General features: G+C 43.8%; 1 protein-coding gene across 1 annotated transcript in view; it reads left to right on the top strand.

Annotated features, from left to right (window-relative positions):
- The window catches only part of LOC124035358 (A-kinase anchor protein 13-like), an 80,722-nt gene that overhangs the window by 37,178 nt on the left and 18,210 nt on the right, over positions 1-25,334 (top strand). The window contains exons 9-21 of the mRNA XM_046348820.1: positions 146-271; positions 415-532; positions 4,604-4,680; positions 5,042-5,216; positions 5,588-5,664; positions 12,222-12,403; positions 12,696-12,778; positions 17,740-17,973; positions 19,987-20,166; positions 20,619-20,689; positions 21,362-21,406; positions 22,640-22,687; positions 23,241-23,699. Of these exons, the coding sequence (XP_046204776.1) occupies positions 146-271; positions 415-532; positions 4,604-4,680; positions 5,042-5,216; positions 5,588-5,664; positions 12,222-12,403; positions 12,696-12,778; positions 17,740-17,973; positions 19,987-20,166; positions 20,619-20,689; positions 21,362-21,406; positions 22,640-22,687; positions 23,241-23,699 (1,875 nt within the window). The remainder of the gene's footprint in view (positions 1-145; positions 272-414; positions 533-4,603; positions 4,681-5,041; positions 5,217-5,587; positions 5,665-12,221; positions 12,404-12,695; positions 12,779-17,739; positions 17,974-19,986; positions 20,167-20,618; positions 20,690-21,361; positions 21,407-22,639; positions 22,688-23,240; positions 23,700-25,334) is intronic.

The raw sequence follows: 25,334 nt of genomic DNA on the forward strand, positions 1-25,334 counted from the left end.
GGGGTCAGAGCGCCAATTAGCAATGGGGCCGACCAATCAGCTGCTTGGAATCCAAGGAAGCCCTTTCCTGAAACACACACATACAAACCCACAACACAGAAAGAGGGGAAACGTAACACATATCATGCTGGTTGCTGTTTTTCAGTTCTCAGGGACCAAAGCAGCGATTATGAAGAGAGTTTACGGGAAGTTCTGCAGCCGCCACAACGAGGCCGTAAACATCTACAAGGAGCTGCACTCCAAAGACAAACGCTTCCAGGCCTTCATCAGGGTAAGCACTTACCGTGCGCTACTCATTTACAGCATCCATTATCATTAGACATCAGCTAAACCAATATCTCATATCATCTCTGTTTCTAGGCATCTAACTGTTGCATCTCATCAATTCTGTCTTCCTATTATGTGACTTTTAAGAAGAAGATGAGAAGCAGTATCGTCCGGAGGCTAGGTATCCCAGAATGCATTCTGTTAGTCACCCAGAGGATCACCAAGTACCCCGTCCTGATGCAGAGAATACTACATCACACCAAAGGTTTGTCTGCTGCCCCCAGTTCTGCCCTCTGCTGGACAGATCAGGTGGTCTCTGTATATATACACACACATACACACACTGCCCCCAGTTCTGCCCTCTGCTGGACAGATGAGGTGGTCTCTGTATATATACACACACACACACACACACACACACACACACACACACACACACACACACACACACACACACACACACACACACACACACACACACACACACACACACACACACACACACACACACACACACACACACACACACACTGCCCCCAGCTCTGCCCTGCACTCTGCTGGACAGATAAGGTGGTCTCTGTATATACACACACCACACACACACACACATACACACAGGCTGGTCAAGGCACACATCAACTTCATCATCCCGGACACCCAGGACTCCAACTTCAACACCTCCCTCTGCAACTGGATCCTGGACCTCCTGACGGGCCGCACCCCCAGATGGTAAGGGTAGGTAACAACACATATGCCACCCTGATCCTCAACTCCCCTCACAGCCATGTAGACACGCTCGACTCGAACTCCATCATCAAGTTTGCTGACGACACGACGGAGGTTGGCCAGATCACCGACCACAACGAGACAGCTTATAGGGAGGAGGTCAGAGAACTGGCAGTGTGGTGCCATGACAACAACCTCTCTCTCAACGTCAACAAGACCAAGGAGCTGGTCCTGGACTACAGGGAGGAGGTCAGAGAACTGGCAGTGTGGTGCCATGACAACAACCTCTCTCTCAACATCAGCAAGACCAAGGAGCAGGTCCTGGACTACAGGGAGGAGGTCAGAGAACTGGCAGTGTGGTGCCATGACAACAACCTCTCTCTCAACATCAGCAAGACCAAGGAGCTGATGGTGGAGTACAGGGAACAGGGGTGGGTGCATACCCACACCCATACCCACCCACCGTCTTTCTGGGTAAGTCTCTAAGAGCTGGGAGTCTTTCTGGGTAAGACTCTAAGAGCTGGGAGTCTTTCTGGGTAAGTCTCTAAGAGCTGGGAGTCTTTCTGGGTAAGACTCTAAGAGCTGAGAGTCTTTCTGGGTTAGTCTCTAAGAGCTGGGAGTCTTTCTGGGTCAGTCTCTAAGAGCTGAGAGTCTTTCTGGGTTAGTCTCTAAGAGCTGGGAGTCTTTCTGGGTAAGTCTCTAAGAGCTGAGAGTATTTCTGGGTTAGTCTCTAAGAGCTGAGAGTCTTTCTGGGTCAGTCTCTAAGAGCTGAGAGTCTTTCTGGGTCAGTCTCTAAGAGCTGAGCGTCTTTCTGGGTCAGTCTTTAAGAGCTGAGAGTCTTTCTGGGTTAGTCTCTAAGAGCTGAGAGTCTTTCTGGGTCAGTCTCTAAGAGCTGAGAGTATTTATGGGTCAGTCTCTAAGAGCTGAGAGTCTTTCTGGGTTAGTCTCTAAGAGCTGGGAGTCTTTCTGGGTTAGTCTCTAAGAGCTGAGAGTCTTTCTGGGGTTAGTCTCTAAGAGCTGAGAGTATTTCTAGGTAAGTCTCTAAGAGCTGAGAGTCTTTCTGGGTTAGTCTCTAAGAGCTGAGAGTCTTTCTGGGTTAGTCTCTAAGAGCCGATATAAGTCAAAACTGTAACAAGGCCGGTCAGGAACATTCAATGCCTTTTTGGTGAGCAACTCCAGTGTATACAGTATTTGGCCTTGTGTTTTAGGTTGTTGTCCTGTTGAAATGTTCATTTGTCTCCTAGTGTCTGCTGGAAAGCAGACTGAACCAGGTTTTCCTCTCGGATATTGTCTGTGTTTATAGCTGTATTCCGTTTCTTTTTATCCTTAAAACACTCTGTAGTCCTTGCCGATAACAAGCATAGTCATAACATGATGCAGTCACCACTATGTTTGAAAATAGGAAGTGGTACTCAGTGTTGTGTTGGATTTGCCCCAAACATAACATTTTGTATTCAAGAAATGTTTATTTATAGATTTTTTTTTTTCGTTCTTTGACACATGGTTTGCTGTGGATAACTACAATGTGTTGCCATTCAGTTGTAAAACCATTCAACAACCAGGATGCATTTAGGTTAGTACTGTGTTGTTGATCCATCCTCAGTGTTCTCCTCTCACAACCATTCAACAACCAGGATGCATTTAGGTTAGTATTGTGGAGTAACTACAATGTTGTTGATCCATCCTCAGTTTTCTCCTATCACAACTATTCAACTTTGTAACTTGTAAGCCTCATGGTGAAATCCCTGAGCAGTTTCCTTCCTCTCCGGTAACTGAGTTAGGAAGGACGCCTGTATCTTTGTAGCGACTGGGTGTATTGATACACCATCCAAAGTGTAATTAGTAACTTCACAAAGGGATATTCAATGTCTGCTTTTAGATTTTTACCCATCTACCAATAGGTGCCCTTCACAAGGCAGTGGAACACCTCCTTGGTCTTTGTGGTTGAATCTATGTTTGAAATTCACTTCTCGACTGAGGGACCATATAGATAATTTAATGTGTGGGGTAGTCAAAATCATGATAAACACTGTTATTAAAGCACACAGAGTGAGTCCATGACCCTTATTATGTGACTTGATAATACATTTCTTACAAAGAGGTTGAATACTTATTGACTTAATTCTTTTCAGCTTTTCATGTTTAATTCATTTCTAAAAAACATGATTTGGTCCTTCTGTAGCTCAGTTGGTAGAGCATGGCGCTTGTAACGCCAGGGTAGTGGGTTCAATCCCCGGGACCACCCATACGTAGAATGTATGCACCCATGACTGTAAGTCGCTTTGGATAAAAGCGTCTGCTAAATGGCATATATTATATTATATTATGATTTGAATTTGACATTATGGGGTATTGTGTGTAGGCCATTGACAAAAAATATCGAAATGAATTATTTTTTAATTCAAGATGTAATAAAATAAAATGTGGAATAAGGCAAGGGGTGTGAATACCTGGCCCTGGTGAAATGTAGTGCACTATATATTTGGAATAGGGTGCTAGTCCTTCTTAGCGGTGCTTTTAGAGGAGTTCTCCTGCCAGTTTGAATGAAGAGAGGAGGAGGAGGAGGAGGAGACTGTCTGTTATACTGACCACATAGTGGAGCTTCATCTATAATGAAGAGAGGAGGAGGAGGAGGAGGAGGAGGAGGAGGAGGATACTGTCTGTTATACTGACCATATGGTGGAGCTTCATCTAGAATGAAGAGAGGAGGAGGAGGAGGAGGAGACTGTCTGTTATACTGACCATATGGTGGAGCTTCATCTAGAATGAAGAGAGGAGGAGGAGGAGGAGGAGGAGGAGGAGGAGGAGGAGGAGGAGGAGGAGGAGGAGGAGGAGGAGGAGGAGGAGGAGGAGGAGGAGGAGGAGGAGGTCGAGGAGACTGTCTGTTCTACTGACCACATGGTGGAGCTTCATCTACAATGAAGAGAGGAGGAGGAGGAGGAGGAGGAGGACGAAGAGACTGTCTGTTATACTGACCATATGGTGGAGCTTCATCTAGAATGAAGAGAGGAGGAGGAGGAGGAGGAGGAGGAGGAGTCTGGCTGTTATACTGACCACATGGTGGAGTTTCATCTAGAATGAAGAGAGGAGGAGGAGGAGGAGGAGGACGACGAAGAGACTGTCTGTTATACTGACCATATGGTGGAGCTTCATCTAGAATGAGGAGGAGGAGGAGGAGGAGGAGGAGGAGGAGGAGGAGGAGGAGGAGGAGGAGGAGACTGTCTGTTATACTGACCACATGGTGGAGCTTCATCTAGAATGAAGGGAGGAGGAGGAAGGAGGAGGAGGAGGAGGAGGAGACTGTCTGTCTGTTATACTGACCAAATGGTGGAGCTTCATCGAGAATGAAGGGAGGAGGAGGAGGGAGGAGGAGGAGGAGGAGACTGTCTGTTATACTGACCACATGGTGGAGCTTCATCTAGAATGACATTAACCTTGTTTGTCTCTTTCTGTCATGTCTGTTATACTGTGTGTGTTCATCTAGTGTTAACCTTGTTTGTCTCTTGTGTTTCTTTCATGTGTGTGTGTGTGTGTGTGTGTGTGTGTGTGTGTGTGTGTGTGTGTGTGTGTGTGTGTGTGTGTGTGTACTTTGACCATCCTCTCCCCACAGAGAATGAGGAAGACCATGGGGACCTGAGTGATGCTCTATACAAGGTCAAGGAGGTCATCACTGCAGTGGACAGCAAGGTAATATAATAATAATTTATTCATATTAGGTCAACTGAAATGTGATAATAATGTACTAATAATAGGTGAACTGACCTATGATAATAATTGTCATGTTGCTAGGTGAACTGACCTATGGTAATAATTGTCATGTTGCTAGGTGAACTGACCTATGGTAATAATTGTCATGTTGCTAGGTGAACTGACCTATGGTAATAATTGTCATGTTGCTAGGTGAACTGACCTATGATAATAATTGTCATGTTGCTAGGTGAACTGACCTATGGTAATAATTGTCATGTTGCTAGGTGAACTGACCTATGATAATAATTGTCATGTTGCTAGGTGAACTGACCTATGGTAATAAATGTCATGTTGCTAGGTGAACGAGCATGAGAAGAAGAGGAGGCTGAAGGACATCTACAGCCGAACAGACAGCAAGTCCATAATGAGGATGAAGAGCGGTCAGATGTTTGCTAGAGAGGACCTGCTCAGAGGGAGAAGATTGCTGTATGATGGACCTCTGCAGCTGAAGAACTCACAGGGGAAACTCAAGGGTGAGAAGGACACCAATATCACTGATATCTAACCCTGACCTCTAACCTCTGGTCTCCTCTCTCTATATGTAACAGCCTTGCTTCTCTCTGATATCTCACCCTGACCTCTAACCTCTGGTCTCCTCTCTCTATATGTAACAGCCATGCTTCTCTCTGATATCTAACCCTGACCTCTAACCTCTGGTCTCCTCTCTCTATATGTAACAGCCATGCTTCTCTCTGATATCTAACCCTGACCTCTAACCTCTGGTCTCCTCTCTCTGATATCTAACCCTGACCTCTAACCTCTGGTCTCCTCTCTCTATATGTAACGGCCATGCTTCTCTCTGATATCTAACCCTGACCTCTAACCTCTGGTCTCCTCTCTCTAGATGTAACGGCCATCCTTCTCTCTGATATTGTCGTCTTCCTACAGGAGAAAGACCAAAAATTCGTCTTTGCCTCTCTGGTAGGTGATTGGTTAAGACCAGAAATATGTAAATATCTCTTTGGCATCTTATTGGTTTAGTCAATTTTTCCATTACAATCAAGTCATTTAGCAGACACTCTTATCCAGAGTACCTTACAATCATCAGAATTACATAATTATATCTCTGGAATGTGATTGGTTGATCTTCCCACTCAGTAATAATAATGGGTCTATTCAGTAATAATAATGGGTCTATTCAGTAATAATAATGGGTCTATTCAGTAATAATAATGGGTCTATTCAGTAATAATAATGGGTCTATTCAGTAATAATAATGGGTCTATTCAGTATTAATAATGGGTCAGTAATAATAATGGGTCTATTCAGTAATAATAATGGGTCTATTCAGTAATAATAATGGGTATATTCAGTAATAATAATGGGTCTAAGCCTCCTGACATCTGATCCGGCAATTATGCTGTTTTTCTTGCAGAAATTACAGCTCAATGGGATATGTTTGGTTATGGGTAGGTTGTATTGGGCCCAAGAGCCAGTAATTTAGGGAAGTCCTTGGTTGGGTTATAGGTAGGTTGTATTTGGCCCAAGAGCCAGTAATTTAGGGAAGTCCTTGGCTGGGTTATGGGTAGGTTGTATTGGGCCCAACAGACAGTAATTTAGGGAAGTCCTTGGCTGGGTTATGGGTAGGTTGTATTGGGCCCAACAGACAGTAATTTAGGGACGTCCTTGGCCGGGTTATGGGTAGGTTGTATTGGGCCCAACAAACAGTAATTTAGGGAAGTCCTTGGCTGGGTTATGGGTAGGTTGTATTGGGCCCAACAGCCAGTAATTTAGGGAAGTCCTTGGCTGGGTTATGGGTAGGTTGTATTGGGCCCAACAGCCAGTAATTTAGAGAAGTCCTTGGTTGGGGAATAATAAGCATGTTCACCATGGAAATACATTGTAACATGTTGGTAGATGGACAGCAGGATAGTTTAAATAAATTGATCTGTACATCAATTGGATGTTTTTGGACAAACAAAATTGTTAATCATCGTTGCAATCTCCAGTATTATGTTCATTCATCAATCAATTAAATATATTTACGAAGCCCTTTTTAACATCAGCAGATGTCTCAAAGTGCTGTACAGAAACCCAGCCTAAAACCCCAGCAAACAATGCAGATGTAGAAGCACGGTGGCTAGGACAAAACTCCCTAGAAAGCCAGGAGCCTAGGAAGAAACCCAGAGAGGAACCAGCCTCCGAGGGGTGGCCAGTCCTCCTCTGGCTGTACCGGGTGGAGGTTTACAGTATGAAAGTACATGTCCATAAAGGCCAGATTGTTATTCAAGATGTTCAGACGTTCATAGATGACCAGCAGAGTTAAATAATAATAATCACAGTGGTTGTAGAGGGAGAAACAGGTCAGTATCTCAGGAGTAAATGTCAGTTGGCTTTTCATAGCCGAGCAATCAGAGGTCGAGACAGCAGGTGCGTTAGAGAGAGAGAGTCAAAAATAGCTGACTATACTGATGGTGCTAGTGGCAGACTCCACTATGCTGGCAGGCTGGGTAACAGCCTGTTGCTTGGCTAACAGCCTGCTGCCTGGCCTGCACCCTATTTCATTGCGGCGCTAGAGGATTTAGAGCCTGTCTATGCTGACAGATAAGATGAGAGCACCCTTCCAGCTAGGATGGAGTCCGTCACTCCTCAGCGGGCCAGGCTCGGGTGAGGGAGAGTACCAAAAAGAGGGCCAATTATCTACAAAGTCTATCTTTTGGGAGGGACAGAAAACAGTTCTCAACCAGCAATTGAGTTGTGAGACTCTGCTGTATAGCTCATCACTCCCCCTAACTGGGAGGGGGCCAGAGACAATTACTCGATTCCGACACATCTTTCTAGCTGATTTACACTGTTGGATTCAATATTCTGAACATTGAGATATTAAAGACATGATAGATCAGACGCATAGTATATTAAGGAGTGAGATCTGTAGAAAGACAGATCTCTGGCTGTGGAATGTACTGGGTGGACGGGAGGAGATCAAAGGGGAGGCAGATGGACATCTGTGGACGAGGTGAAGGAGGGGTTGAGGTCAGGAGGTGAGGTCAGATCCCCTGAATGGAGTAACAAAGGTTTACTACTTCCTGTGGAACCATAAGATGTAAGGATTGGAGAGAAGGAGAAGTGTCTTAAGTGGAATATATATATACCTGTGATGGGAGAAATGTTGGGTTGTCTGAATTACTGTACAGATCCTTTGGGAAGAATTAACCAATCTTCTATCTTCTCTAGTGTCCGTGAGTTACTTACTCTGAAAAAACAAGAACCTAACAACACACTGATGTTGCGCTTGGTGACCTCCTAACATAGTGGATAACAACCCTACACTTAGACAATGACTTATCAATGACCCGAGCCCAGCTCTTTGAATCCCAACCATTGTGACGCTGAGTTGTCGTAATGCTTCAGCAAATGTACATGATCCCAGGGGTGTTGGAAGACACAATGTAAATAACCTAATGTATGTCCGTCTAACTACCCTGAATGTCTCTGCTGATCCTACAGCTATTGTAGGCAGTAATCATATGCCTATGAACCAGAGTTCAACTGTTAGCACTGAGGCGGTGTGCCCTAGCAGGAAGTCTACTGTGTGCATCTCACCCTGCACTAATAAAAATAACCCGAGCATGTCTACCTCTACGAAGCTTCCCAGTAAAGCAAGAAAAACAATCAAGCATCCCAGAAAAGTGTTAAAAATAGCCCACGTTAACATATGTAGCTTAAGTAAACAAGGTTAAAGACATCACGTTCCCCAAGGGCACCCCCTCCCCCACACTCAACTCAAAAGAATGCAAAAATATTCTTAGAAATATTTAACCACACATTAACAAGTCCAATAGCTCAAATGAAAGATAAACACCTTGTTCATCTACCCAGAAAGTCAGATTTCTAAAATGTTGTACGACGAAAACATAGCACATATTTATGTCAAACCACCAGCAAAGACACAGCTAATTTAAATAGCCATTTTGTCAAACAAAATATGTAATCACAAACGCAGGATTAAAAGAAAAAATAATTCACTAACCTTTTGAAAATCTTCATCAGACGACAGTAATAGGACATGTTACACAGTACATTTATGTTTTTTTTCAATAATATGCCATTTATATCCATAAATCTCTGTTTACAATGACGACATGTTCAAAAAAGGCTACTAAAATGTCCGGAGAAATGATGATAACTCCACCAGATAACAGCAATACACATCATAAACTTTGACTAAATATACATGTTCTACATACAGTTAGAAAGATACACTGCTTCTTAATGCACCCGCTGTGTTACATTTATTTTTAACGTTACAGAATTCGTTTACTAGACAATAATCTGAGACGGCGCTCAGACATTAGCAATATTTCTCCGCTATGTTGGAGTCAACAGAAACACAAACTTACCACATAAATATTCCCTTACCTTTGATGGTCTTCGATCAGAAGTCGTGCAAGGAGTCATACTTACCAAAAACAGCGTTTGGCTTTCAAGTCTGCGTCTTTGGGTTATCAAACGCGACAAATTCCGGCTGAAATGCAGCCAAAATTCCAGGAGTTGCCAATCAAAACTTCAAAATTACATATTATATGTCGACTAAACTGGTCAAACTAAGTGCAGAATCAAGCTTTAGGATGTTTCTAAACGTGCAAAACAATTCTCAACTCGAACAGCAAAACTCACATCGTGTAACGATTCCTGGAACAAAGGGATCTCCAGACGCGACGTGCGCATGAGAGTGCATGTATTTTCGCGTGACCCGAATGTTTTAGCCCGCCAAAGGGTGAGAGAGCGAGCGATTTTCACAATGAAATGCCCTATTGAAAGGAGACACCTCGCTGAAGACATACAAACTGTTCCCAGATCCGTAGCTGGTTGGGAAGGGTGGGGGCGATGACGTCAAAGTTGGCCCAACTTCACTGCTGACAGAGAGAGTTTGGGAGAATGGCTGCCCTGAGAGTTCTGCTTTACATACAGACATAATTTGAACGGTTTCAGAAGCTTTAGAGTGTTTTCTATTCAATAATAATTATTATATGCATATATTAGCAATTTTGGACAGATTTTCTGTTTACTATGGGCACGCAATTCCTCCAAAGGGGGCAGTAATTCTGCCTAGCCCTAACTGGTTAATGAAATCAATCATGAAATCAATCATGAAATCAATCATCAATACTGTTTAAGTAATATGGCTACAGGTTCATCTGCCTCATCTAAAGCCCATTCTGGTGGGAAGCTCCTATAGACCACCAAGTGTTAACAGTCAGTATCTGGATAACATACTTATCTTCGGCTGGTGGAGGTCCTGATGAACCAGGTCCAGATAAAGCATCATGTTAATGTTACTACTGGTTGGCTGGTGGAGGTCCTGATGAACCACGTCCAGATAAAGCATCATGTTAATGTTACTACTGGTTGGCTGGTGGAGGTCCTGTAGAACCACGTCCAGATAAAGCATCATGTTAATGTTACTACTGGTTGGCCGGTGGAGGTCCTGATGAACCACGTCCAGATAAAGCATCATGTTAATGTTACTACTGGTTGGCTGGTGGAGGTCCTGATGAACCACGTCCAGATAAAGCATCATGTTAATGTTACTACTGGTTGGCTGGTGGAGGTCCTGATGAACCACGTCCAGATAAAGCATCATGTTAATGTTACTACTGGTTGGCTGGTGGAGGTCCTGATGAACCACCATGTTAATGTTACTACTGGTTGTCTGGTGGAGGTCCTGATGAACCACCATGTTAATGTTACTACTGGTTGGCTGGTGGAGGTCCTGTAGAACCACGTCTAGATAAAGCATCATGTTAATGTTACTACTGGTTGGCTGGTGGAGGTCCTGATGAACCACGTCCAGATAAAGCATCATGTTAATGTTACGTCCAGATAAAGCATCATGTTAATGTTACTACTGGTCGGCTGGTGGAGGTCCTGTAGAACCACGTCTAGATAAAGCATCATGTTAATGTTACTACTGGTTGGCTGGTGGAGGTCCTGATGAACCACGTCCAGATAAAGCATCATGTTAATGTTACTACTGGTTGGCTGGTGGAGGTCCTGTAGAACCACGTCTAGATAAAGCATCATGTTAATGTTACTACTGGTTGGCTGGTGGAGGTCCTGTAGAACCACGTCCAGATAAAGCATCATGTTAATGTTACTACTGGTTGGCTGGTGGAGGTCCTGTAGAACCACGTCCAGATAAAGCATCATGTTAATGTTACTACTGGTTGGCTGGTGGAGGTCCTGTAGAACCACATCTAGATAAAGTGTCCGGGGTGAAAAAGTTAAATGAAAAAGGTCTAGCGAGGAAAAACCTGAGACGTTGGTAAATGTGTTTAATGCAGATTTTGATTAAATGGTTATTTAAAGTCCAAGCGAAAGGTTTGGCTGGTAGCCAAGTAGCATCATACAGCACACCGGCACCAAGTCCAGATGGTGTGACTTTGAGGCTGTGGTAAATAACATTTGTTGCTTAACTCAAGTGAACGTACATTGAATTCGGCATTGTTGAGGAAGAGTTTGCAATTAAACCTTTCATTGTACTGTTTACACCAGCTGTATTCTGTAAACGTGACAAATAAACTTTGATTTGCATATAACTCAATAGCTCAATGACTAAGCAATATTGATGCCCAGAGAATAACCAGAGAGGTGATTCAGACATGGACACTGAGCTGCATGGCAAGGTGGATGATATTATGTAGACTTTCATATAAGGCTTAATCTCTCTCTCCCCTCTATCCCTCTCTCTCTTAATCTCTCTCTCTCCCCTCTATCCCTCTCTCTCTTAATCTCTCTCTCTCCCCTCTATCCATCTCTCTCTTAATCTCTCTCTCCCCTCTATCCCTCTCTCTCTTAATCTCTCTCTCTCTCGCTCCCTTTCCAACTCCCTCTCTCATTCTACCTCTTTCTGTCCCACCCATTTCCCTCCCTTCATCTTTCTTGTATATTCTCTCTCTCTCTCTCTTCTTCTCTCTCCCCTCTATCCCTCTCTCTCTTATTCTCTCTCTCCCCTCTATCCCTCTCTCTCTTATTCTCTCTCTCCCCTCTCTCACTCTCTCTCATCTCTCTCCCCTCTATCCCTCTCTCTCTTATTCTCTCTCTCCCATCTATCACTCTCTCTCATCTCTCTCCCCATCTATCCCTCTCTCCTTATTCTCTCTCTCCTCTATCCATCTCTCTCTCCTCTCTCTCCTCTCCTCTTATTCTCTCTCTCCCCTCTATCCCTCTCTCTCATTCTCTCTCCCCTCTATCCCTCTCTCTCTTATTCTCTCTCTCCCATCTATCACTCTCTCTCATCTCTCTCCCCTCTATCCCTCTCTCTTATCTATCACTCTCTCTCTCCTCTCTATCCCCCCTCTCTCTCCATGTCACCTCTCTCCCCTCTCTCTCTCTCTCTCTCTTTCTCTTTCTCCCTTTCTTCTCTCTCCCTCTCCTCTTCTCTCTCCCCTCTCTTCTTCTCTCTCTGCCTCACTCTCCCTCTTCCTGCCTTTAATCCATCCTTTAATCATCCCTCCCTCTCTTCCATCGCCCCGTAGGACCAGCGCTCCACGGTCCTCTCCCTCCAGAAGCTGATCGTTAGAGAGGTGGCTAACGAGGAGAAGGGTCTCTTCCTGATAACAGCAGGGACGGAGAAACCAGAGATGGTGGAGGTACACACTGCAACCAAGGAGGAACGCAACACCTGGATGCAAATCATACAGGAGGCCATGCAGTCCATGTGAGTCTGAACTCTGAACCATGGAGAGAGAGAGAGAGAGAGAATGTGCTACCGTTCTGTACCTAGGGATGGAGGGATGTACAATATGTTGTAATGCTCTATTGGAGTATTGAATGTTCTCTGTCTGGCTTCATCACCTCATGGGCAGGCTGCCACTGTAGGCTACTCTATCCTAGGCTTTCTCAGCAGTAAGGAGAAGACTAGCACTGTCAACGGGATTCTATAGGATGCTAAGAGGACATGTGAATGACTGGAAATGGGAGTGGTTTGTACTAATGATGTTGCTTTACAGAGAGAAAGATGAGGATGAGGAGAACCCCAGTGAAACAGAGGAGGACAAGAGACTGCTGGAGACCAAAGCTAAGGAGATGAGAGGTGAGGAGACTCCCTTGACCATAGACCCCCTTCAGCCACTCTCAGCCATCCCAACTATCACCATAGACCCTCTCAGCAACTCTCAGCCCATCCCTCCTATCACCATAGACCCTCTCAGCCACACTCAGCCCATCCCAACTATAACCACAGACCCTCTCAGCAACTCTCAGCCATCCCTCCTATCACCATAGACCCCCTCAGCAACTCTCAGCCCATCCCAACTATAACCACAGACCCTCTCAGCCCATCCCACCTATCACCATAGACCCTCTCAGCCCATCCCACCTATCACCATAGACCCCCTCAGCCCATCCCACCTATCACCATAGACCCTCTCAGCCCATCCCACCTATCACCACAGACCCCCTCAGCAACTCTCAGCCCATCCCACCTATCACCACAGACCCCTCAGCAACTCTCAGCCCATCCCACCTATCACCATAGACCCCCTCAGCAACTCTCAGCCCATCCCACCTATCACCATAGACCCTCTCAGCCCATCCCACCTATCACCGTAGACCCCCTCAGCAACTCTCAGCCCATCCCACCTATCACCACAGACCCTCTCAGCAACTCTCAGCCCATCCCACCTATCACCACAGACCCTCTCAGCCCATCCCACCTCTCCCTCTCAGCCCATCCCACCTATCACCACAGACCCCTCAGCAACTCTCAGCCCATCCCACCTATCACCACAGACCCCCTCAGCAACTCTCAGCCCATCCCACCTATCACCACAGACCCCCTCAGCAACTCTCAGCCCATCCCACCTATCACCACAGACCCCCTCAGCAACTCTCAGCCCATCCCACCTATCACCACAGACCCCCTCAGCAACTCTCAGCCCATCCCACCTATCACCACAGACCCTCTCAGCCCATCCCACCTATCACCACAGACCCTCTCAGCCCATCCCACCTATCACCACAGACCCCCTCAGCCCATCCCACCTATCACCACAGACCCCCTCAGCAACTCTCAGCCCATCCCACCTATCACCACAGACCCTCTCAGCCCATCCCACCTATCACCACAGACCCTCTCAGCCCATCCCACCTATCACCACAGACCACCCTTGTTTGGTTTCAATGTGCCATATATTTTTCAAATGTTTTACATCCTTTTTTTAACCCTTTCTAATTGCATATTATCCACAGAGCTGAAGATTACAACCTTACTATGATATTGATTGATTGTGTATGGCTTTCCAAACACTGTTATTTGTAAGATTTGTTTTATTAAGTGAATATTGTGATTATTTTTTTTATCATTACTGAACCTGTGACCAGAAACAAGCTACCATAATGAATTATCTAGTGTTTCTGTCTCTTAGCAACAAAATCTACAAAGCTAAGATTGTTGAATGACCCTTATACATCAAGGCACAAGGTGAGAGTCTTACAATGTTTATTAATCCAAAGGGGAAGGTAAGAGAAAGGTCGTGGACAGGCATAAGGTCAAAACCAGATCAGAGTCCAGGAGGTACAGAGTAGCAGACAGGCTTGTGGTCAAGGCAGGCAGAATGGTCAGGTAGGAGGGTACAGAGTAGCAGACAGGCTCGTGGTCAAGGCAGGCAGAATGGTCACGCAGGAGGTGGCAAAGGCTCCAAGGCAGGCAGAATGGTCAGGCAGGCGGGTACAGAGTGGCAGACAGGCTCGTGGTCAAGGCAGGCAGAATGGTCAGGCAGGAGGGTACAGAGTGGCAGACAGGCTCGTGGTCAAGGCAGGCAGAATGGTCAGGCAGGCGGGTACAGAGTGGCAGACAGGCTCGTGGTCAAGGCAGGCAGAATGGTCAGGCAGGAGGGTACAGAGTGGCAGACAGGCTCGTGGTCAAGGCAGGCAGAATGGTCAGGCAGGCGGGTACAGAGTCCAGAAACAGGCAAGAGTCAAAACCGGGAGGACTAGAAACAGGAGAACGCAAAAATCAGGAGAACGGGAAAAACGCTGGTTGACTTGGAGAAACATACAAGACGAACTGGCACAGAGAGACAGGAAACACAGGGATAAATACACTGGGGAAAATAAGCGACACCTGGAGGGGGTGGAGACAATTACAGGGACAGGTGAAACAGATCAGGGCGTGCCATTATATGTTGCATTCTGTTGGTGGCAAAAACTCAAAGTGTTTTTTTTTTGTCAGTTCGTACACCATGTGCCATGGAATCGGTACATCGGGAAATCTCTTCCCATTTATTTTGCAACCTGTATGGCACAGCTGTCCAAATGTACAGGATAACATTACATTTGGGGTTTAACTGTAATTTATACAGAGCATTCGTACCCCTTCATTTTCTCCTAATTGTGTTACTTATTCTAAAATTGATTAATGTTTTTTTCCCTGATCAATCTACACACAATACCCTGTAATGACATCACAACACCCTGTAATGACATCACAATACCGTGTAATGACGTCACAATACCCTGTAATGACATCACAATACCCTGTAATGACATCACAATACCCTGTAATGACATCACAATACCCTGTAATGACATCACAATGACGTCGCAATACCCTGTAATGACAAAGCAAAAACAAGTTTTTGCTTTGGTCCTTCTGTAGCTCAGTTGGCTTTGGTCCTTCTGTAGCTCAGTTGGAGCATGGCGCTTGTAACGCCAGGGTAGTGGGTTCGATTCCCGGGACCACCCATATGTAGAATGTATGCACACATGACTGTAAGTCGCTTTGGATAAAAGCGTCTGCTAAATGGCATTTATTATTATTATTATTATTTATTATAAATGTTTACAAATTTATTTAAAAAAACAGACACCTTATTTGCGTAAGTATTCGGTCCCTTTGCTATGAGACTTGAAATTGAGCTCAGGTACATCCTGTTTCCATTGATCATCCTTCAGATGTTTCTACAGCTTGACTGGAGTCCACCTGTGGTAAATTTAATTGACTGAACATGATTTGTAAAGGCACACACCTGTCGATATAAAGTCCCACAGTTGACAGTGCATGTCAGAGCAAAAACCAAGCAATGAGGTCGAAGGAATTGTCCGTAGAGCACCGAGACAGGATTGTGTCAAGGCACAGATCTTGGGAAGGGTGCCAGAAAATGTCTGCAACATTGAAGGTCCCTAAGAACACGGTGCCTCCATCATTCTTAAATGGAAGAAGTTTGGAACCACCAAGACTCTTCCTAGAGTTGGCCGCCCGGCCAAACTAAGCATTCTGGGGAGAAGTACCTTGGTCAGGGAGGTGACCAAAAACCCAATGGTCACTCTGACAGAGTTTTTAATCCCCTGGATTTCTAACTCCTTGATGTTCTTGTTGGGTCTAATTTTAATAGCCAGCATTTCAATGGCCATAATAAATAGATATGGAGACATCGGACAGCCCTGTTGTACTCCTCTTAAAAGAAAACAATAACTATTATTTACTATTTTACACCTTGCTATACATAACTTTAACCGAATGTGTAAGTGATTCACCGAAATTAAAGAAATCCAGGGATTTTTATATAAATTCCAGTCGTACTAACAAACACCTTTTCAAAATCTGCTATGAAAACCAGTCCGGTTATCTTTGATGTTTCATAATGTTCAATTGTTTCAAGTAATTATATTATCAACAATGTATCGTCCATGTAAAAAACCTGTCTGATCAGGATGAACAATAATATCTGGTAAAACATATATTTTTTTCTATGTGCTATTTATTTCTCCAAGATTTTATCATCACAACATTGAAGGGTCTGGTAGGCTTGCGTCACTGGGCAACTCACGGCTGGGTTTCCCTTTGTAATCCGTGACAGTTTGATTGCCCTGCCACAACTAGTAGGATTTGTATTGAGATTTTGACTGTCAGAGGTCGTAGCTGGATTTCTTATAAGCATTCGGATTGGTGTCCCTCTCCTTGAAATTGGTAGCTCAAGCCTTTAACTCAGTGCGGATGTTGCCTGTAATCCATGGCTTATGGTTGGTATGCGCACGCACGGTCTTTGTGGGGACAATGTCGTCGATGAACTTATTAATAAAGTCAGTAACTGGTGTAGTAAAACTCCTCAATGTTATTGGATGAATCCCAGGGACATATTCCAGTCTGTGCTAGCTAAACAGTCCTGTAGCTTCAGACCACTTCTGTATTGAGCTTGTCACTGGTACTTCCTGTTTGTGTTCTTGCTTGTAAGCAGGAAGCAGGAGGATAGAGTTATGGTCAGATGGAGAGTGAGGAAGAGCTTTGTATGCGTCTCTGTGTGTGGAGTAAAGGCGATCTAGAGTTTTTTTCTCCCTCTAGTTGCACAGGACGTGCTGGTAGAAATGCCAAAGAGGGCATTTATTTATTATTTATATATTTGTTCATTTAAGTTCTGTTCAAATACCTAACTTCGGTATATATCAATGTTAGCTACAATCATAGCCACAGCAGTTCTATAGCCATCGGATGAGATGGAGACTGTGTGTTAGAGATGACGTATACTCTATAAGACATGGATGATTCTGTGAAGGGTACGTACACTCATCAACACTAACAATACCTCATCTCCCTTCCAGAGATGATTCTGTGAAGGGTACACTCATCAACACTAGCAATACCTCATCTCCCTTCCAGAGATGATTCTGTGAAGGGTACCCTCATCAACACTAGCAATACCTCATCTCCCTTCCAGAGATGATTCTGTGAAGGGTACACTCCTCAACACTGACAATACCTCATCTCCCTTCCAGAGATGTGAAGGGTACACTCATCAACACTAGCAATACCTCATCTCCCTTCCAGAGATGATTCTGTGAAGGGTACACTCCTCAACACTGACAATACCTCATCTCCCTTCCAGAGATGTGAAGGGTACACTCATCAACACTAACAATACCTCATCTCCCTTCCAGAGATGATTCTGTAAAGGGTACACTCCTGAACACTAACAATACCTAATATATCCCCTGCAGAGATGATTCTATGAAGGGTACCCTCATCAACACTAGCAATACCTAATATATCCCCTGCAGAGATGCTGAGGAAGAAGGATGAGCAGATCATGTGTATGCTGGAGGAGAAGATGGCCGTGTTTAGGGAGATGTGTGAGGTCCGGAGCCCTGGAACCCCCCCAGGAACAGGCCCAGGAGAGGACCAGGGCCCCAGCCACGTCACCAGGGCCAAGGGGCTGTTCAGGGCTGGGAGTGGAGCGGGCTCTGAGGACATACCTAAAGGAGAACCCATCATAAAGGGAGCACTACAGGAAGGTTAGTAGACAGACTAGTCTCTCACCATGAATGTAACAACAGCCCATCTAATGGGAACCAGGGGTGGAGGAGACATGGTGTGGTAACAGTAGCCCATCTAATGGGAACCAGGGGTGGAGGAGACATGGTGTGGTAACAGTAGCCCATCTAATGGGAACCAGGGGTGGAGGAGACATGGTGTGGTAACAGTAGCCCATCTAATGGGAACCAGGGGTGGAGGAGACATGGTGTGGTAACAGTAGCCCATCTAATGGGAACCAGGGGTGGAGGAGACATGGTGTGGTAACAGTAGCCCATCTAATGGGAACCAGGGGTGGAGGAGACATGGTGTGGTAACAGTAGCCCATCTAATGGGAACCAGGGGTGGAGGAGACATGGTGTGGTAACAGTAGCCCATCTAATGGGAACCAGGGGTGGAGGAGACATGGTGTGGTAACAGTAGCCCATCTAATGGGAACCAGGGGTGGAGGAGACATGGTGTGGTAACAGTAGCCCATCTAATGGGAACCAGGGGTGGAGGAGACATGGTGTGGTAACAGTAGCCCATCTAATGGGAACCAGGGGTGGAGGAGACATGGTGTGGTAACAGTAGCCCATCTAATGGGAACCAGGGGTGGAGGAGACATGGTGTGGTAACAGTAGCCCATCTAATGGGAACCAGGGGTGGAGGAGACATGGTGTGGTAACAGTAGCCCATCTAATAGGAACCAGGGGTGGAGGAGACATGGTGTGGTAACAGTAGCCCATCTAATGGGAACCAGGGGTGGAGGAGACATGGTGTGGTAACAGTAGCCCATCTAATGGGAACCAGGGGTGGAGGAGACATGGTGTGGTAACAGTAGCCCATCTAATGGGAACCAGGGGTGGAGGAGACATGGTGTGGTAACAGTAGCCCATCTAATAGGAACCAGGGGTGGAGACCAGACTGTAGACATGGTGTGGTAACAGTAGCCCATCTAATGGGAGCCAGGGGTGGAGGAGACATGGTGTGGTAACAGTAGCCCATCTAATGGGAACCAGGGGTGGAGGAGACATGGTGTGGTAACAGTAGCCCATCTAATGGGAGCCAGGGGTGGAGGAGACATGGTGTGGTAACAGTAGCCCATCTAATGGGAACCAGGGGTGGAGGAGACATGGTGTGGTAACAGTAGCCCATCTAATGGGAACCAGGGGTGGAGACCAGACTGTAGACATGGTGTGGTAACAGTAGCCCATCTAATGGGAACCAGGGGTGGAGACCAGACTGTAGACATGGTGCATTAGACCTAACAGTGGCTTCCAATGTCGCAGTATCTTTCACTGTCTTCCTGATCTATCAGATGTTCTCCTCTGATGTGAGGACGTACTGGGAAGGTTGATTGCAAAGAGTGTTTGATTTAGATTAGAATATATTGATGCAAAGATTAGAAACACTGTTAATATCTACGGTACAGTCAGTAACAGTTATTATCATTAGTGAAATCCTTTCTCTCTCTCTCTTTCTCTCTTCTCTGTCTCTCTCTCTTTCTCTGTCTCTCTCTCTTTCTCTGTCTCTTTCTCTCTCTTCCTGATCTCTCTCTCTCTCTGATCTGAGGACTCTCTCTCTCTCTCTTGCTTCTCTCTCTCTCTCTCTCTAGAATCTCTTCTCTCTCTCTGTTCTCTCTCTCTCTCTTCTTCTCTTCTCTCTCTTTCTCTCTCTTTCTCTGTCTCTCTCTCTCTGTCTCTGTCTCTTTCTCTCTCTCTCTTCTCTCTCTCTCTCTCTCTCTCTCTCTCTCTCTCTCTCTCTCTCTCTCTCTCTCTCTCTCTCTCTCTCTCTCTTCTGTACTTTCTCTCTCTCTCTCTCTCTCTCTCTCTCTCTCTCTCTCTCTCTCTCTCTCTCTCTCTCTCTCTCTCTCGTTCTCTCGTTCTCTCGTTCTCTCTCTCTCTCTCTCTCTCTCTCTTCTCTCTCTCTCTCTCTCTCTCTCTCTCTCTCTCTCTCTCTCTCTCTCTCTCTCTCTCTTTCTCTCTCTCTTTCTCTCTCTCTCTCTGTGACAGTGGAGACGTTGCAGGCGCTGGTGAACGGTACTCTGGGAGGAGCGATGGGGGGGCAGCAGGTGGTATGGGTCCCAGAGACAGAAGGAGGAGGAGGAGTGGTGGGCCCGGGCCCTGTATGTCTCCTTCGCAGGGCCGAGACCTTCGGAGGCTTTGACTCTCAGCAGATACACATCTCTAAGAGTAAGACACATCCCTGTCAGTAATACGTATTCATTATCAAGGGTTGAGAAGCCTTGAGAGCCTCAGATGGGCCTCTGTTTTCCTTGTTTATCATGTCAATAATGGAGTTTAAGATCAAAGATGGATCCCTTTAACTTAGAGCATCCATCTGATCAGTTTGATCTCATTCTCAAGCCTTGGTGTGATCTCATTCTCAAGCCTTGGTGTGACCTCATTCTCAAGCCTTGGTGTGATCTCATTCTCAAGCCTTGGTGTGATCTCATTCTCAAGCCTTGGTGTGATCTCATTCTCAAGCCTTGGTGTGATCTCATTCTCAAGGCTTGGTGTGACCTCATTCTCAAGCATTGGTGTGACCTCATGCCTTTGTGTGACCTCATTCTCTGTTAATGCCGGGCAACATGTCTTCTACATATCTGATGAGTGTCTTGTGTCTTGTGTCTTGTGTTGTATAGATGGGGACAAAGAAGAGGGAGAGGACAGAGCAGACCTTCGCAGGACAGAGTCAGACGGTGTACTGAAGAAGGTTACCCACAATCCACCAAGCTATATCTGACAGTATACCAGCTGGTGGTCCTCAATACACCAAGCTATATCTGACAGTATACCAGCTGGTGGTCCTCAATACACCAAGCTATATCTGACAGTAAACCAGCTGGTGGTCCTCAATACACCAAGCTATATCTGACAGTATACCAGCTGGTGGTCCTCAATACACCAAGCTATATCTGACAGTATACCAGCTGGTGGTACTCAATACACCAAGCTATATCTGACAGTATACCAGCTGGTGGTACTCAATACACCAAGCTATATCTGACAGTATACCAGCTGGTGGTACTCAATACACCAAGCTATATCTGACAGTATACCAGCTGGTGGTACTCAATACACCAAGCTATATCTGACAGTATACCAGCTAAATATTTCCAAAAGAGTTCTTCAGCTGTCCCCAAAGCATAACCATTTTGGGTTCCAGGTAGTGGTGTCTTCCCAGCACACGGGGATAGCTCCAACACACACACACACACACACACACACACACACACACACACACACACACACACACACACACACACACACACACACACACACACACACACACACACACACACACACACACCACACCACACCACACACACCACACCACACACACTCCTATCCTGTGTTCAGTAATGCTGGAGTTTTGTGTTGTCAGGGGGAGAATGCGACCATGATGCTGTTACTGAAGAGGAACACTGAGGTAAGAAAGATATCTGACCAGGCTACCACATAAACATAAACCCCAGACCCAGAACATATATATCCACCCCAGACCCAGAACATATATATACACCCCAGACCCAGAATATAAATATACACCCCAGACCCAGAATATAAACATAAACCCCAGACCCAGAACATATATATACACCCCAGACCCAGAACATAAATATACACCCCAGACCCAGAACATATAATATAATATAATATAATAATATATGCCATTTAGCAGACGCTTTTATCCAAAGCGACTTACAGTCATGTGTGCATACATTCTACGTATGGGTGGTCCCGGGGATCGAACCCATTACCCTGGTGTTACAAGCGCCATGCTCTACCAACTGAGCTACAGAAGGACCTATATACACCCCAGACCCAGAACATAAATATACACCCCAGACCCAGAACATAAATATACACCCCAGACCCAGAACATAAATATACACCCCAGACCCAGAACATATATATACACCCCAGACCCAGAACATATATATACACCCCAGACCCAGAACATATATATACACCCCAGACCCAGAACATAAATATACACCCCAGACCCAGAACATAGATATATACACCCCAGACCCAGAACATAAATATACACCCCAGACCCAGAATATATATATACACCCCAGACCCAGAATATATATATACACCCCAGACCCAGAACATATATATACACCCCAGACCCAGAACATATATATACACCCCAGACCCAGAACATATATATACACCCCAGACCCAGAACATAAATATACACCCCAGACCCAGAACATAGATATATACACCCCAGACCCAGAACATATATATACACCCCAGACCCAGAACATAAATATACACCCCAGACCCAGAACATAAATATACACCCCAGACCCAGAACATAGATATATACACCCCAGACCCAGAACATATATATACACCCCAGACCCAGAACATAAATATACACCCCAGACCCAGAACATAAATATACACCCCAGACCCAGAATATATATATACACCCCAGACCCCAGAACATAAATATACACCCCAGACCCAGAACATATATATACACCCCAGACCCAGAATATAAATATACACCCCAGACCCAGAACATAAATATACACCCCAGACCCAGAACAAAAGCAGGTCCTCCAACCCTTTATAGTGTGATTCATCTCTGTTGTCTTCTAGCAGGTCCTTCATAGTGTGATCTATCTCTGTTGTCTTCTAGCAGGTCCTCCACAGTGTGAGCCACATCCATGACCTGCTCAGCACCCTGCAGGTCAGTGTCCTCACCTGTCCTCTCTCCTGATGACTTGGGACCAGCTGTATTGTACTTAACCAGAAGAAGCTGAATGACTCCTCCACTTCACTCTGACTGTGTTTTTGTGCAGTGTATCGGTCACTGTGTCCCCACAGACAGTGGTATATGTGTCTCTGTGTCCCCACAGATAGTGGTATATGTGTCTCTGTGTCCCCACAGACAGTGGTATATGTGTCTCTGTGTCCCCACAGACAGTGGTATATGTGTCTCTGTGTCCCCACAGACAGTGGTATATGTGTCTCTGTGTCCCCACAGACAGTGGTATATGTGTCTCTTTGTCCCTGCGGGCAGTGGTATATGTGTCTCTGTGTCCCCACAGACAGTGGTATATGTGTCTCTGTGTCCCCACAGATAGTGGTATATGTGTCTCTGTGTCCCCACAGACAGTGGTATATGTGTCTCTGTGTCCCCACAGACAGTGGTATATGTGTCTCTGTGTCCCCACAGACAGTGGTATATGTGTCTCTGTGTCCCCACAGACAGTGGTATATGTGTCTCTTTGTCCCTGCAGGCAGTGGTAATCCAGCAGGACAGCTTCATTGAGGATCAGCGCCAGGCTCTCACCAACCGCCCCGAACGCCTCACCTCCTTCTTCTCCTCCCGTCCCTCCTCCCGCCACAACTCCCTGATCGAGCAGGAGAAACAGCGCAGCCTGGAGAAACACAGGCAGGAGACGGCCGCGCTGCAGCGCCAGCAGGCCACACACGACCAGGAGAAGAGGAGGAGGGAGAGGGAGTGGGAGGTGCGGGAGCAGCAGCTGACAGACAGGGAGGTGCAGCTCCTGGTACAGGAAGAGGAGACGGGGAGGAGGAGCAGGGAGCTCGTTACGGAGAGGGTGGAGCTACAAAGGAAGAAGAAGGACTATCTGATAGATCTAGAGCGACTGAGAGACGCTCAGGGGAAACTAGATCGAGACAGAGAAAACATTCACCGAGAAATGGAGAGGGTAGAACACATGAGAATGGCTAAGGTAAGATGCTATAATATCTATGATAATTATTCTAAACTATCTATCTATATTAAAATATATATACTATAATATCGTATCATATTCAGAATATTGTATCTAACTATACTATTAATACTATAATATCCATATAATATCTATACTCTAATATCTGTCATATTTATAATATATTATCTGTACTATACATACTTTTATATCCATCAACTTTATTCTACACTATCTCTGCTATAATATCTGTACTATAATATCTATCATATTAATAATATATTATCTATATTAAATCTATATTAACTGTACTATAATATCTATACAATAATATCTATCATATTTATAATATATTATCTGTACTATAATATCTATCATATTTATAATATATTATCTATATTAAAACTAAAATATCTATCATATTAATAATACATTATCTATATTAAATCTATGTTATCTGTACTATAATATCTATCATATTTATAATATCTATCATATTAATAATATATTATCTATACTATAATATATATCATATTTATAATATATTATCTATACTATAATATCTATCATATTTAGAATATATTATCTATATTAAATCTATATTATCTATACTATAATATCTATCATATTAAGAATATATTGTCTATACTATAATATCTATCATATTTAGAATATATTATCTATATTAAATCTATATTATCTATACTATAATATCTATCATATTAATAATATATTGTCTATACTATAATATCTATCATATTTAGAATATATTATCTATATTAAATCTATATTATCTATACTATAATATCTATACTATAATATCTATCATATTTAGAATATATTATCTATATTAAATCTATATTATCTATACTATAATATCTATCATATTTAGAATATATTATCTATATTAAATCTATATTATCTATACTATAATATCTATACTATAATATCTATCATATTTATAATATATTATCTATATTATCTATACTATACTATAATATCTATCATATTTATAATATATTATCTATATTAAATCTATATTATCTATACTATAATATCCATCATATTTTTAATATATTATCTATATTAAATCTATACTATCTATACTATAATATCTATCATATTTTTAATATATTATCTATATTAAATCTATAATATCTATACTATAATATCTATACTATACTATCTATCATATTTATAATATATTATCTATATTAAATCTATATTATTTATACTATAATATCTATCATATTTTTAATATATTATCTATATTAAATCTATCTATACTATAATATCTATACTATACTATCTATCATATTTATAATATATTATCTATATTAAATCTATATTATCTATACTATAATATCTATCATAGTATAGTACAGATAGTTATAATACATTATCTATATTATATATATTCTATAATATCTACACTACAATTTCATCTATCATATCTACACTATCAATATCTATCATATTTATAATGTATTATCTATACTATGTATACTATTGTCAAGACGTATCGGTTAATGTGGCGAATGCTGCTCATCGAATGATGAACGGTTTATAGTTGCATGATTAAATGAATCAGGAAATTATTCACTCATTAACCTGGGGCACCATGGGAAAACAATGATTAACTGAATCAAGCAG

The sequence above is a fragment of the Oncorhynchus gorbuscha genome, linkage group LG05 (genome assembly GCF_021184085.1).
Source record: "Oncorhynchus gorbuscha isolate QuinsamMale2020 ecotype Even-year linkage group LG05, OgorEven_v1.0, whole genome shotgun sequence".
In the NCBI taxonomy this organism is placed as follows: domain Eukaryota; kingdom Metazoa; phylum Chordata; class Actinopteri; order Salmoniformes; family Salmonidae; genus Oncorhynchus; species Oncorhynchus gorbuscha.